At 37.4% G+C, this 13682-nt stretch overlaps 1 protein-coding gene across 5 annotated transcripts in view; it reads left to right on the forward strand.

Annotated features, from left to right (window-relative positions):
* The window catches only part of LOC120623214 (plectin), a 65209-nt gene extending 52834 nt beyond the window's left edge, over positions 1-12375 (forward strand). For 2 of the 5 annotated variants that reach the window (XM_039889113.1, XM_039889122.1), the window contains 11 exons: positions 2176-2364; positions 2790-2929; positions 3035-5204; positions 6052-6318; positions 6535-6740; positions 7421-7484; positions 8348-9022; positions 9234-9394; positions 10339-10486; positions 10805-10933; positions 11934-12375. In XM_039889113.1, the coding sequence (XP_039745047.1) occupies positions 2176-2364; positions 2790-2929; positions 3035-5204; positions 6052-6318; positions 6535-6740; positions 7421-7484; positions 8348-9022; positions 9234-9394; positions 10339-10486; positions 10805-10933; positions 11934-11963 (4179 nt within the window). In that variant the 3' untranslated portion in view covers positions 11964-12375. Of the gene's footprint in view, positions 1-2175; positions 2365-2789; positions 2930-3034; positions 5205-6051; positions 6319-6534; positions 6741-7420; positions 7485-7648; positions 9023-9233; positions 9395-10338; positions 10487-10804; positions 10934-11933 lie in introns of those variants that run through there. The other 3 variants (XM_039889133.1, XM_039889143.1, XM_039889104.1) reach the window with 2 other exon arrangements.
* The last annotated feature ends 1307 nt before the right edge of the window (positions 12376-13682 follow it).

Here is a 13682-nt window from a genome sequence, read left to right on the forward strand (position 1 = left end):
AAATAACCAACCTAGTAAAGATAAAACAATCTCAGGTACCTACGCTATGGTATGGTTGGTATTATAAAGATGTTGAAAATCCTACATAGTTAAAAGAAATTTAGTGAAATAAAATCGCTTGGGAAGGTTATTAGCATGATATTACATAAATAATATATGCACCACCTACCTCTCTTCTTGAGCTGTGTTTAACACCTTTGGTTGCCTGGAAGAGATCGCTATGTAGCGATAAGGCCGCCAAATTGTATACTTTTTGTTAAATTGTTTATGTGGTTCAATCATTCATTCATAATTATGCTATAAGTGTGTTTTAACAAAGTAACTTAGTAATTTTTTTGGTGCAAATGCAAAGGGTTAAAACCTTTTAGTTAGAAATATGGTCGAGAACTTTCACGCAACGGTGAGCACTATAAATTTAAATGGGAGGTCCCGGGTTCGAATCCCCGCTGGGGCAATTAGGGATTTTATATTTTCTGAATATTTTCTGTTCTGGTCTGGTGGGAGGCTTTGGCCGTGGCTAGTTACCACTGAGCGATTAAGAGTTTTCGGTGCGATGTCGCGTAGAAACCGATTATGGGTGTGACTACCAAACTCTCTAACAGGTTAGCCCCCATCTTATCTCAGCAGTCAAGGGCTAACTTGTAGTGGAATAAAAAGAATAACATAATTTTCTCAGCCGTGAACATCAGCAATCAACATAGGTAGATTTAGTTCTTTTAGCCTAATCAAAAATAGGATAGAGTCGCCTAGAAAAAATAGAATGTTAAAATTTTGAACAGAGGATGTAATATGAAATATTTTCTGTAGTTTCCCCAAATATTAAAGTTATCGTACGACATTCGTATCGCAAGCAGTAAGCGTAGATTCCAAAGCCGCGATAAGGTTTGATTTATCGGCCTTTCACGACAAGCCTTCGATCGTATTTCCGCTGAAACTAAAGTACGGTGAACTTTGTGCCGTAAACCCTAGATAAAATCATATAACTACATTTTTTATAGTTCTAGTTATATTTGTCGACCTCCTAGGCGCAGTGTACTCTAGTAATAGTAGAGATTTTGTGAAAGAGCTCGTCCGGTACTACCACCATGTTTATTTCTGCCGCTAAGCAGCATTTTTGCAATGCTCTGTTCCGGTCAGAAGGGCGTAGTTGCCGGAGTCATTACAGGAACATGAGGGCTAACACCTACGCCTCAAATTGATAGACACCGGCGGCATGTTGCTGGACGAGTTCCTGGCATACCCTCCTTCCTTGCATCCTTGGATAGCTTACTAGTATAATAATGTGATGTTTGGTACAAAAGAGCGGTGACTTTAGCGTAAAGGGTTAAGAAATAAGAAACGTAGGTAAGTATAGTCTTACCAATGGAAAAAATTGCGAAAAATCCAACTTAGGGTGAAGCAGTTTATTCAAATGAAATCGCTTGAGTAGTATATTTACATGAAATTACAGAAATCATTCTAGAAGTTGGCATTATAATTGAAATACATAGTATCTTAGGTAATCAAACTGGCATTGCCCTGCCGTTTTATTGGCGCAATAAAATATCACTTGCTTTAACTCTTACTAATATCACTTGATTTCGGCTTAAGCTTTTCTGATTCTCAGAACAGACCCGTGCCCTTTAGTTGGCCGGTAATGGTGATAGTTTCCACTCTGTTGGGGGTAGTAAGTTTACGGAGTAGTTAAGTGGGGCTTGCACCCACTAAAACTCTATTTGTTCCTCGATTGATATAGGTCCAGGTCAAGAGTACGAAATATTCTTGCGTATTCAATTTTCGTACCATCTCATCGTCGTAAGTAGATTATATCTAGGAATAAATGTTTTAGTCTGTGTCCTCTATATTTCCCTTTTCCCTCTGAAAGTTTCAGTACGCAAAAAAATAACAGTAAATAATATATATGACATTAGGGAGAAGGGGGAATGTCAGCTCGAGGGTGCCTCCTAAGAGGGTTCGGACCTCAGCTCGTGTCTACATTTAGGACTTGAGTGGGCTTTTGGACTGGGGTTTAGTCCGAACCGTGGTGGTTACCTTCGGGGATCCGATTTCAAATGCAGCATTACTTTATGGCCTGAGTTGGAGTTTCCAACCTCACTCCAGACCATAGTACAAATACAGAACTTTAATTCACGTGGAGAACGAAAGTATCCTCAAAATATTATCTTTCCGTCTCAGGCACTCGTCGCCCGTGTCCAGAAAGAGCGAGACACAGCACTAGCGGAGGCTGCTAGTTGTCGCGAGCGCGCCGAAGCTGCGGCTGCGGCAGCTAACAGGGCTGCGAGAGACAGAGACAGCGCAGCAACCGAACTCGACGTGCTTAGAGAGAGATGGGAGAAAGCGCACCAACAACACCAGAAACTGACGGTAGATCTTTTTTGTATTCAGAAGGCAGAGTATATTTTGGGTTAACGTCTAATATTGACTTTACAATGAGCAATTGTTAAGTTGCTCATTGTAAAGTCAACATCTCCTGAGGATGCCGGAGCGAAGCGTGCGTAGGACTTAGGTACATAACCGGAGATATGTTTGGTGTAGATTATATATACACATCACCTTTGCTGACCTGTATAAACCCAGAAGAAAGGAAAATAAAATTGAATTCTAAATATTTACGGCAATAAGCTCAAATACCGTTGCATTGCCGTTGGCAATTTAAATGTAATGCTAACAGGAAACTCTACCAAGCAACTACGTGGACATAATAGTATACGCAGTACCACGTAGTGCTCTAAGGTTTTTAAAACGAATCGTACATTTTTTCCCGAAACTTGTAATTCTGTTTATTTCAGATGGAGAGAGACGATGCCCTTACAGAGTTGGAGATATTGAAAGAGAAGCTCGATAAAGCTCTTTACTCAACACAAAAGACTATTGAAGAAAAAGAGACCGCGCACAAAGAATACGAAAAAATGCTTGAAAAGTATGATAGGTACATTTTTTATATGTTGTCTTGTGTTGGTGGCGATGTCCGTAGTAGTTGGTAGATAATATTTTGAAAACAATTTATTTTGATATTGGGTTTGTTCTCTTGCAGGTCACAAAATGAAATCTACCGTTTGCAAAACAAGATAGATATACTTGAAGCTGATAAAGACCGCCTTGAGTTGGAATCGGAGAAAAATGTTCATTTGGCAACGAAATCTAGAGAGGATCAGAGGAAGCTACAAGACGAACATGCTAGGTTACAGGAAATGTATGATAGGGCATCTTTACAACTAGGCAGAACTAAAGAACAAGAAGAAAAGGCTAAAGAGGACATGGATAGATTATGTGTAGATATCGAAATGGTTCGAGAACGTTATGAAAAGGGTCAAATAGAATTGCGAAGATTGCAAGCTGAAAAAGAAAAGTTGATTGCTGATAATGAACGCCAGCAATTTGAATATGATCGTGCAATGACGCAATGTGGTAAAGCACAAGCATCGAATGAAAAAACGCAGGAGGAAATGGCTAGGGTACAAGTAGAACTCGAGAAAATGTATGATAAGCATGATAAAGTATCTGCCGAACTAAGAAGAGTCCAAGCAGAGTTAGATAAAGTAAAAGCAGACGCCAGTGGAGCAAGGGAGGAAGCAGAACGATATGCATCACGTTATGGAAAGTACCATGATACAAAAGAAGAACATGAACGAACAAAGTTGGAGGTGGAACGACTGCGCACACGGCTAGAGAAGACAACTCTAGAGCTGGAGCGAGCGCGGAAGGCCGAGGAGGAAGTAACCCGTCTACGCTCGGAGATTGAACGCGTCGAAGGCCTCCGAGGTAAATACCAATTCGAACAGGATAAATGGAGTACCGAAATAAATCGACTACAGGGAGAGCTAGATAAACATCGTGAGCGCTACGAGGTATCGCAGGCTGAAATCCAACGTCTTCAAAGTGAAAAGGAACAAGCTGAAACTAAATTCCATGAACTTAATATACAATTGGAACTTTCTAAGACTGAGGTTACCAAACTTAGTGCAGCAATGGAGAAGCAACGGACAGATCTTGAAAGAGCTCATATTGAATGCGAAAAGTTTAGGGATCGGTGTGAAAAACTTAAATTGCGTTCAGAACAGTTAGATAAAGATAATGAAAGGCTTAAGGGTGAATTACAACAGATCGAAAGGATGAAATTACAAGCTGTTGCTGGTGACAAAGCAAGGACAGAAGACAGACTCGAAATTGAACGTCTCCGTGACAAATTGGAAAAAGCAATTCAAGCTAGGGATGCGACTGAAATGGAAGCTGGTCGTTTGGCAAAGGAACTTGAAAAGTCGCAAATGCACCTTGCTAAATATCAGGAAACAAATGAGACTACGCGAGTAGAGTACGATAGAATGACCAACGAATTGGGAAGAATGCATGAAAGGTTAGAACGTACGATTCTTGAAATGCGTCAAATTGAACAAGAACGTGACGCTTTAAGAGCTGAAATACAGAACATGAGGCGTAACGTGGAACAGCAACAGCGCACTCTGGACCATAGAACGCAGGAAACATTAGTCAAGTTGCAACAAGAATTAGCTCAATCGGTCCGAGATCGAGAAAAGATGGCATCTATACTAGAACAAAGAGATAACCAAGCAGATGCTATAGAAAAGCAGATAGTTAAACTTGAGGCAGATACAAAGCAGTTGACAATAGAACGTGATCAATTGGTAGCACAATTGGAAAAGTCACAAGATATGCTAGTTAACTTCCAGAGAGAATTGAATTCATCAGAGACCGAACTTCAGAAGCAACGTGAAGAAGTACGTAGATTGAAGGAAGAACAAAGAAAGATAGCTCAGGATTCGGAACGCGGTGCTAAATCGGTTATCGAGAGTCGAGATAAGGAAATTGCCAAACTCCAACAACATATGCAATCTGTTAATAAAGAGAAAGAAGCCCTTAGGCAAAGAGCAGAAAAAGCCGAGAAAGATGCTCAGAAGGCTGGAGAAATTGAAAAATGGAAAATGGCAGTCGAATCAGAAAAGACAAAAGCAATTGCAGCGGAGAAAGCGTTATCAGAATGCCAGCAGCGTTTACAATATTTAGAAAAACAATTCCAGGCGCAACAACAGCAATTGCAGCAGCTTCAAGCGCGCGGACCATCCGACGTGCGCGAGGTTCAAAAGCAGCTTGAAGCGGCGCAAGCGGAGGCGCGGTCGCTTGCTGTGGAAAGGGAGCGTTGCCAGTCGCAGCTCGAGATGCTCGTTCAGGAATTGGAGAAGAGCCAGGTCAGTTGGAGGATCGCCCGAGCTCGAGCGGTTGTCGGGACGGCAATGCGTGGTTGAATCGAGTTTGTATCCGAAACTCTTAAATTATTTACTTAATGCTATTCTACTTTAGTGCAAGCTGTCTTGCGATGTTTAAAAACTCGATTGAATCGTCACCAAGTCGCGTGCGTTGTCTGCTTAAATCATTGCACCGGTGTTATGAAGTAGATGTTATGATTTCGATGTTCATACGTTTAGTTTTTGTTTGGAATCATCATTGCCGGTTGTTATGTACATAACTGTTGTATAGTAGCATGCCTCCCACGGCCCGCAGGGCATCCTCCAACCCCTCATTATAATTATTCGTATTTATTTTATTAGTTTCATCATCGCAACGTATTTGGACGTCAGTTTCATGAGAATGTACAATATCATATATTCGTCGTGCACCAGACATTTGAAATCACACGCGCACTCGTCCAATAAAACCCTCTCAGTGTTGTTGTGTAAAATGTTCGGTGCAGAAAACGCATAAAGCTTTAACTAATTAAATCGTTGTTATATTTTCTTATCTCTTTCAGCCGTATCCGCTATTCGACTTTGTACTGCAACATATTTATTAAAGATCTTCAAAAACTTATTTTTTGTCATTGAATATGCTGCTCCGTTTATACTTTGCCAAATTGTACTGTAAAAACTTTCGCTTTTGTAATATTGGGCTTACGAACTGTTTAATACTAAGATTATCTTTGCAAATCAAAGCTTATTTGTTGATGCTGCTATTTGAAATAATACTGCATCATCTATGCATTAAAAGATCAGGATATAATATTATTTCTTATATTTGACATCATTTTTTTGATAACAGCTCGATCTCAGAGAAGCGAACAAGAAACTCCAACAAGCTGGCAGCCAGAGCGCCAAAGCTGGGGAAGATACCGCTCAAGCTAGAAAACAACTACAAGAAGAATATAAGAAGTTGGAAGACGCGAGAAAACAATTTGATGAGAATAGAAGAATGGTTGAAAATAAGCGTAAAGACGTGGAGGAAAAGGAGAAATCGCTAATGGAGTTAGACCGACAGTTAAAGAAACGAAAAGAGCAAATGGACCAAATGGAAGCATCTTTGAGGAAGGTAACTTATTAAAAACTTTACAATATTCAAATAAAATCAGTTGGAGAATCTTTATTCCTTAATAGAACTAACTTGTCTTTACATGAAGTTCTTAACTGATCTAAGGACAAAAACAATAAGTTTTGTTTTAAGCTATCAGGCCAATAATAATATTTAAAATAATTATTAAAAAATTTATACAAAAATCATTCTAAAACACTATAAACGCATATAAAGGCTGGCGGCAGTGCAGCGGCGGTTACGGATCTGAACCGCAAGCTCGGAGACACGCAGAAGGAGGCTGATCAGTTGAAGCAGCAGCTGAAAACGAGTGAGGAGGAGTCCAAGCGGTTAGCAGCAGAGACCGAGAGACTGTTGCAACTTGTGCAAATGTCACAGGAGGAACAGGCGCAAAAAGAGAAACAAATCATGGATTTGCAACAGTAAGTGATAAAATGTTTCACCTAATTATTATTGACGGCCGAGTGGCGCAGTGGGCAGCGACCCTGCTTTCTGAGTCCAAGGCCGTGGGTTCGATTCCCACAACTGGAGAGTGTTTGTGTGATGAACATGAATGTTTTTCAGTGTCTGGGTGTTTATCTGTATATTATAAGTATTTATGTGTATTATATTCATAAAAAAATATTCATCAGCTGTCTCAGTACCCATAACACAAGCTACGCTTACTTTGGGGCTAGATGGCGATGTGTGTATCGTCGTAGTATATTTATTTATTTTATTTATTTATTACATAATTTCTGATTTTACTTAATCTATAAAATGCAGAATTAAGACCTCTAAAGTATATAAGTCGATAAGTAAAAAACCAGGGTTCGTAGCGAACGCTATGGCTAAGTGTTCATACAGGAGAACGGTACATTACTAACGACGACGATTCTATTCTTCGTTGATCTATACGTCCGTCATATTATAAGAATGTCAACATTCAGAACTATCAGGCACTTCAAAAACAGTAAAATTAGATAAAAGAGGTACCACGATACACTACGGCCTAAACCTTATCATTCTGAGAGGAGACTCGTATTTTTCAGTGGGCCAGTTATCTATTGACGATACTGATGTTTTATTGATTCACAACAAATTTAATAAAATACTATTTCAGGTCTATACGGAACCTCCAAGCCAAACTGAAAAGTCAGCAACAAGCACAAGCACAAAGAGAAGAGGTAATATTTCTAGTCAATCAAATAAATGAAAATTATTTTAAAACTGTGATAATAATATATGCTTAATTAACCCTACTAAACAAATACTTTTTCTCAATAGCTTTTTGATCGTGAACTACATCAAGTATTAACTCTACTAATGATTTTTCCATGCTGCATTACAGGCCGGGCCCGCTGGCTTCCTCAAAAGCTTTTTCTAAGTTAGTTCTTCTCACCAAGACTGTCATTTATTTATTTTCTCTTTTCGTTAACGTTTTTTCTTTAACCGTCGCGAGTACTAACAATTCCGTGAGCGACTTCTCCAGACTCCACGTCTTTTTGTTAAAGAACTTATATCACATAAGCTTTACAATTGCAAATCGTATTAAGTAATGTTATTGAAATTTGTATTGAATATTATAATGAAGTGTTCAGATAATAATAAAGTATCAAGTATCATCTCTTGTTGATATAATCCGAGAAAAACCACGAATAAATACAGGTTTTTAAACTTCAGTTCATTGTAACCAGCACACAACTAAGGTAAAAATTAGTTTAGCGATAATTTTTAAGTGATGTTTAAAAGTTTAAATAATCGTGTTCAGCGGGAATTATTTTTTAAGTATTGATAAAAACAATATTGTAAAACTGTTAAGTATTCATGTATCTAGGTAGAACCGTAAGTTGACCACTAGTCGATGTTAACCAGCTTTCATTCTTGTTATGCGAAATATCAATTGACTATGAATAAAAGGAAATCTATGTTGGCCTTTCTCGAGTTATTTTTGAGTTTATATTGTTGAAAGTTTTGTTACTTATTAAAAAGTTCTTTTTTATTATTTATTTTTCATTTTTCATTTCAACTTTTACCCCTTGCCGTGTAGGAGCTAACGCAAGCGAGACAAACAGAGATAGCGGCTATAAGCGACCTTACAAACACACTGAAAGAAAGGGACAGACTCAAAACTAAATTGGAAGAGAGTAGAATGAAAATTATAGATTTAGAAATAGAACTTAATGAGTCTTCGCTTATACTATCTGAAATCCTGAAAATATCAGACAGCCGAGAGCTTAACAGCATAAAGAAAAGTAAAAGCTTTTTCGAATTACAAAAGAGTGGTAAGGTAGTGGATAGGCTTGACCAATGCAGATTTAGCAAGAGCTATAACGACCTGATCAATATACAAAAAGATAATAACATACAGTCAAATGTTTATAAATTAACAAGGAAAGTAGCGAACCTTACAAAAGAGATTGAAGTAAAAAATGCTAAAATTATAGAACAGCAAAGGTGTATATCAATTTTAGAAGACGCCTTGAGAGAGAATAACAATATAGCAGAGTTCGAACAGCTATTAACCGTAGTCAGGAGTAAAGACGAGAGGATAAATGAATTAGAGCAAGTCTTAAACAAAAACCCTGGGGTTATAACTCCAGTGTACAATGGTAAAAGAATATTGGAATTAGAAGAAGCTCTTAAAGAGTCGTTTTTAATAGCAGCAGAAAGAGAAAAGGTTTTCTATGAAGAGGAACAGAAGCGAATTGACACATTACAGAAGGTAATTTATGTTTAAACTAATTTCGATTAAGTTCTCATACAAATTTTAAATACTCGATAAAATATAAAGAAGGTATCTAAGTTAAAAAAATTGTACTTTATTGAAAAAAAATTGGAAGTTAGAATGCAAAACGTAATTTAAAGAGACCCTTTTTGAATTTTAAGAAAAATAATGGAATTTTTGGTTCTTATATCCAAAATTATGTTTACAGATGAAGAAAATGCAGCAACGCATACTGTCGTTGCAGAATGCATCAATAATGAACTGCAAGACTTGTTCATCAGTATTGAAACGATTGAAGCATCTCGAAGAGTCTCTTCAGATTTGTCAGGCGAAAAGAAACGTAGTATTGCGGCATCTTTCGCATGTTGTGTAAGTAAATCTATTAGTTTTTGAAACTATACAGTACTATATGTATACAATAGGAAAAAACAACCTTAGGACAGAAATGCTGAAAAGTTAACGAAAAGTTCTTCCTAGTTATCTTTGTTTCTGTTTGAGCTTTAGGCTGTTTCGACATTTATGACATACGTAGCGAGGTTTTTCCCAAACCCCAAGAATGGATCACTTTAGTTTTATGACTAATAGCAATTAACTTTTATGGAAGCCGGATAGTAAGAAGTCCTTGCAAAACCCTGCCTTTTCGAAGTCAGTGTGGGAGGTATATTTTAAAAACTTATAATATCTATGAAATGAAGAATAAAAATCTCTACCCTTAGAGCTTTGTCGATCTATTGAGTATAACAATAAAAATGCTCTCCCTTGCTACGCAAGATGCATATATATCTATGAATACTCGTAAGTAGTGGGCTATGACCGACTAGAAACACTCTCACGGGAATATTAAAAATGATAATAACAGTGAGTATTTCAGTCTGATCAAAGTAAATCTACCGAAAACTGTCTATACTGGCTGCGGCTACATCTTTTACAAGATAACGTAGTTGGATGTGACATACTCGTAGTAGGGCAACAGACAATAGTTAATTTTTTACGGCTTAAACTAGACATTGTTTCTACTGCTCTTTGTACATTCATCGTAACATATACTCTGTCCCTCTCTCTCTCTTTCAATAATCTTCCTGGTGCTGGTGACTGCGGTCCTGTTAGTCTATGATTGATCTATGATTTCTGAAATTTCTCTGATCTGGTTTAAGGAAATTATACTGGCTGGTTACCCGTACCGACAAAAGCCGTGCCGTCAACCAATCAAGTGTCCCGCCGCGTAAAAACCGATTACCTTTATACATATTACTGCTGACCTGATGCACTGTTAACCCCATACCCCTAACAGAACAATTTTATTAAAATTTCAGACATGACCTACTAGAGGGAGCTATTTGTGACAAAGACTCGAAGATAGCCGAGTTGGAAGTGAAAGGAGTCCTGGATGAGTACGAGACGAAAACCTGCGATGCGCTCAAGAGTGAAAGGGATGAAATGCTCAATAGACTTAAGGTTGAGGTAAGTCTTTAAATTAATTCATTCTTCTTTGTTATAAAAGCACTAGTTCGACCACAATAATCGTTCGTCACCAGTCCCTCTAAGAGGATGATAGCGAAGGTGAATACCGAAAATCAAACAAGATAATATGAGCTCCTACCGTCAAGGCGTATCTTGGCAGTTAGTGTTATAATTATCTAGGTATCCTAGTTTGAGGCCCAGGGTAATTTAAGTAAAAATTATACATTTTATGAAATAAAAACGATGATTATGTCACCAATAAAACTACAGCTATCTAAATCTAGGTATATTAAAATGTTATTTGATTTTAAACTACAGAATGAACAATTAGTGGAGTTTGAACGTGGTTCCAGCGAGCCAGAACACAAGGACCAAGAAGGTTCTTTACCTGGTCTGACGCTGGCCGACCACCTCGTTGCCGTCTGCGACGAAAATGTAATTGTCTGGGTATCGTACACTGTAAACAACCTATTGAGAATGAGTGTGGAATCACGTCACTCATATATTGCTTAACAGTTATCACTTATTTGGCTCCTATAACTTGTTCATGTCATTTATAACTAAACTATTAAGTTGATTACTACTCATTAATGTCATTGCGTGTATAATTAAAAAAAAACATCTTACAAAAAATAGCATAAACTCTTATATTATGCAGTTATTTCTCATGGAATCATGAAACTCCCATTTTACCTTCATACATACATACATACCCGTATTAGGTATATCAAGACGTGAATGAAGACAATCATACTCTAAAATTTGAGAAAAGTTTTGTCCGGGAGTACGTACTTAAAACGTGAAAATTTTTGAGAAACCGCATAATTTAAATCGAAATATTATTCGCGTGGGTTTCTTGACGACCTCCCTAGCGCAGCGGTGAGCGCTGTTATTTTAAGTTGGATTTCCTTGGTTCGATACCCGCCAGGGGCAATTTGAGAATTTGTTATTTCAAAATTTTGTCTGGTCTGGTCTGGTGGGACCTTCGTCCTTGGCTAGTTACCACCCTACCGATGCCAGCCATGCCGCTAAGCGATTTAGCGTTTCGGTACGACTTCGTGTAGAAACCGGTTAGGGGTATGGGTTAAATGTAACAGCCATACTCCCTGACAGGTTAGCCCGCTACCATCTTGTCTGCATCATCACTTACCACCACGTGAGATTGCAGTCAAAGGCTAACTTGTAGTGTAAAAGGGTGGAAATGCAGTTTTGACTCTTCTCGGTCACATTCGCTTACTGCTCCGCTACTATTGGTCATACAGTTCCTAATGCTATAACATAAACTTTTGATAAACGGTTTATTAAACGCAACCTTTTGTAAAATCGGACTGTTAGTTTTACAAACATTCATACAAACTCCACAGCTTTATAACACATGAGCTTAAGGATAATATGTGTATAAATAAGTACAATTCCAAAATTCACAAGTACCTAAATTGCTTTTCAGGAAGAGGACATCCCGGCAACTGTTCTGTGACGTCACAAAGCTAAGTCTTATCGTAACTTTGTTGTGGCCTCATCATCACCTCACATCACCCGCTACCTTACCATTGCTTATCACTAGCCTTAATCACCAATTCAATATAAGAAAAAATACTCCCGCTTGCTAATCTCTAGTTCACAATACGCGAGGCTCTATGGTTTATCACCTTTGCCTGTAACAAAGAGGTTATACTAAAAAACAACAAGAAACATCAATTCGCGTTCAAAAACCGCGCCGAATGACCAAAGACAATTTTCTGTTTTCACAATTTGTTAATTATTCTGTAAATAAAAATGGGTTTTTTTTATTTAGTTTTATTTTTCTTATTAATAATAAAAGGTCTCGAAGACGACGTAAGAACACACAGATTCGATTGATATGGAACCAAGTCTAAAAATATTTTATTATTTATAGATAACCATTATTGTTATACTATAATAAAAAAAATGTATACCTATATAGAGCAATAATTTAATCTTCTAGAAAAAGTATGTACACTCTGTGTCTATTTTTATCCTAATAAAAAAAAATCTTGAATTTTTTTAACATAAACGGCTTCCTAATTATAATTTATTAAAACCTAATCTTGTTAAGTATTGTTTAGAATAGTTAATATTAATTATTAAGTTATTGTTTTATTGGGTGATTGGATTTAATCTGTGCTCATTGTCCTTTTCAAATGAAAATAGTTATTGTTATTTAATTAAATATATAGTTATTATTCAATATAATAGCGTACCAAGGAGTTAGGACTTAGTGCAGACGACCGACTAAAATCGGTCCGACAGAAGAGACAAAGACGTTTTAGTTATTATGATTCCTAAAAAATCGGTCACGTATTAAAAATCGGCGCAATCAGTAGCGATTATTAGTCACCGAATCGTCGGTAGTAGGTTCTTATTTATTACAGAGAGGAATAAATGCAGATATTTTGAACACGACAGGTAAACACTGCAATGTGTTAATTCCGTAAAGAGCTCTTTACATCCACCTCACCAATGCATAAATACAGTCTATTAAGATACTCCTACTTCTTCTTCTTCTTCTACTATTTTCTTCGACTGAGGGGAAATCGGAAACCGAAAGTTTCCAAAATCCGACGCCGCCGTCGCTTACAAAAATAGCCCCTTTTAACTGCTATATCAGTGACTAACTAAAATCGGTGGTCTGCATTACCTTACACGTTTATGTTATAGCAATTTTCAAAGCTTAGCTAGTTTGTTTAGAGGAACACGATTTTGTTTACAATATTGAACTGCAAAATAATTAAACGTATGTACGTTAATCGTATTTTTTGTAATACTTTTACATATCAAGCACAAATTAAGGCCTCCGAAGCGAACAGTTGGCATATCATTAATTTATAAATAGCATAGACGTATAGAATGAAATGAAATTTGGCGCATTAAGGCTTGAGCTTTGAGTTTTGGATGAGTTTTGGATGGAAGCTTATAATAAAAGACGCGGGCAAGTTGCATTGCAGGAATGTAGACTGTGTAATGCAAAACGATTTGTCGTCACGACCTGAGTATCACTCTTTAACTTATCAAAGTCGTTAAGGCAGATCTTGCAGTATATAAGGCCTTTACGACACGCCACAGTCTATGGATATGCAGTATACCAAAGTTCAAGTGCTTAATTTTAAAGTTGATTAGTAAACGAAGGCCACGGTTGCACGGACAGTTTCTGGTTCGAATTACACATAAAATTTGA

This window comes from Pararge aegeria, chromosome 1, assembly GCF_905163445.1.
Source record: "Pararge aegeria chromosome 1, ilParAegt1.1, whole genome shotgun sequence".
Classification (NCBI taxonomy): Eukaryota; Metazoa; Arthropoda; class Insecta; order Lepidoptera; family Nymphalidae; genus Pararge; species Pararge aegeria.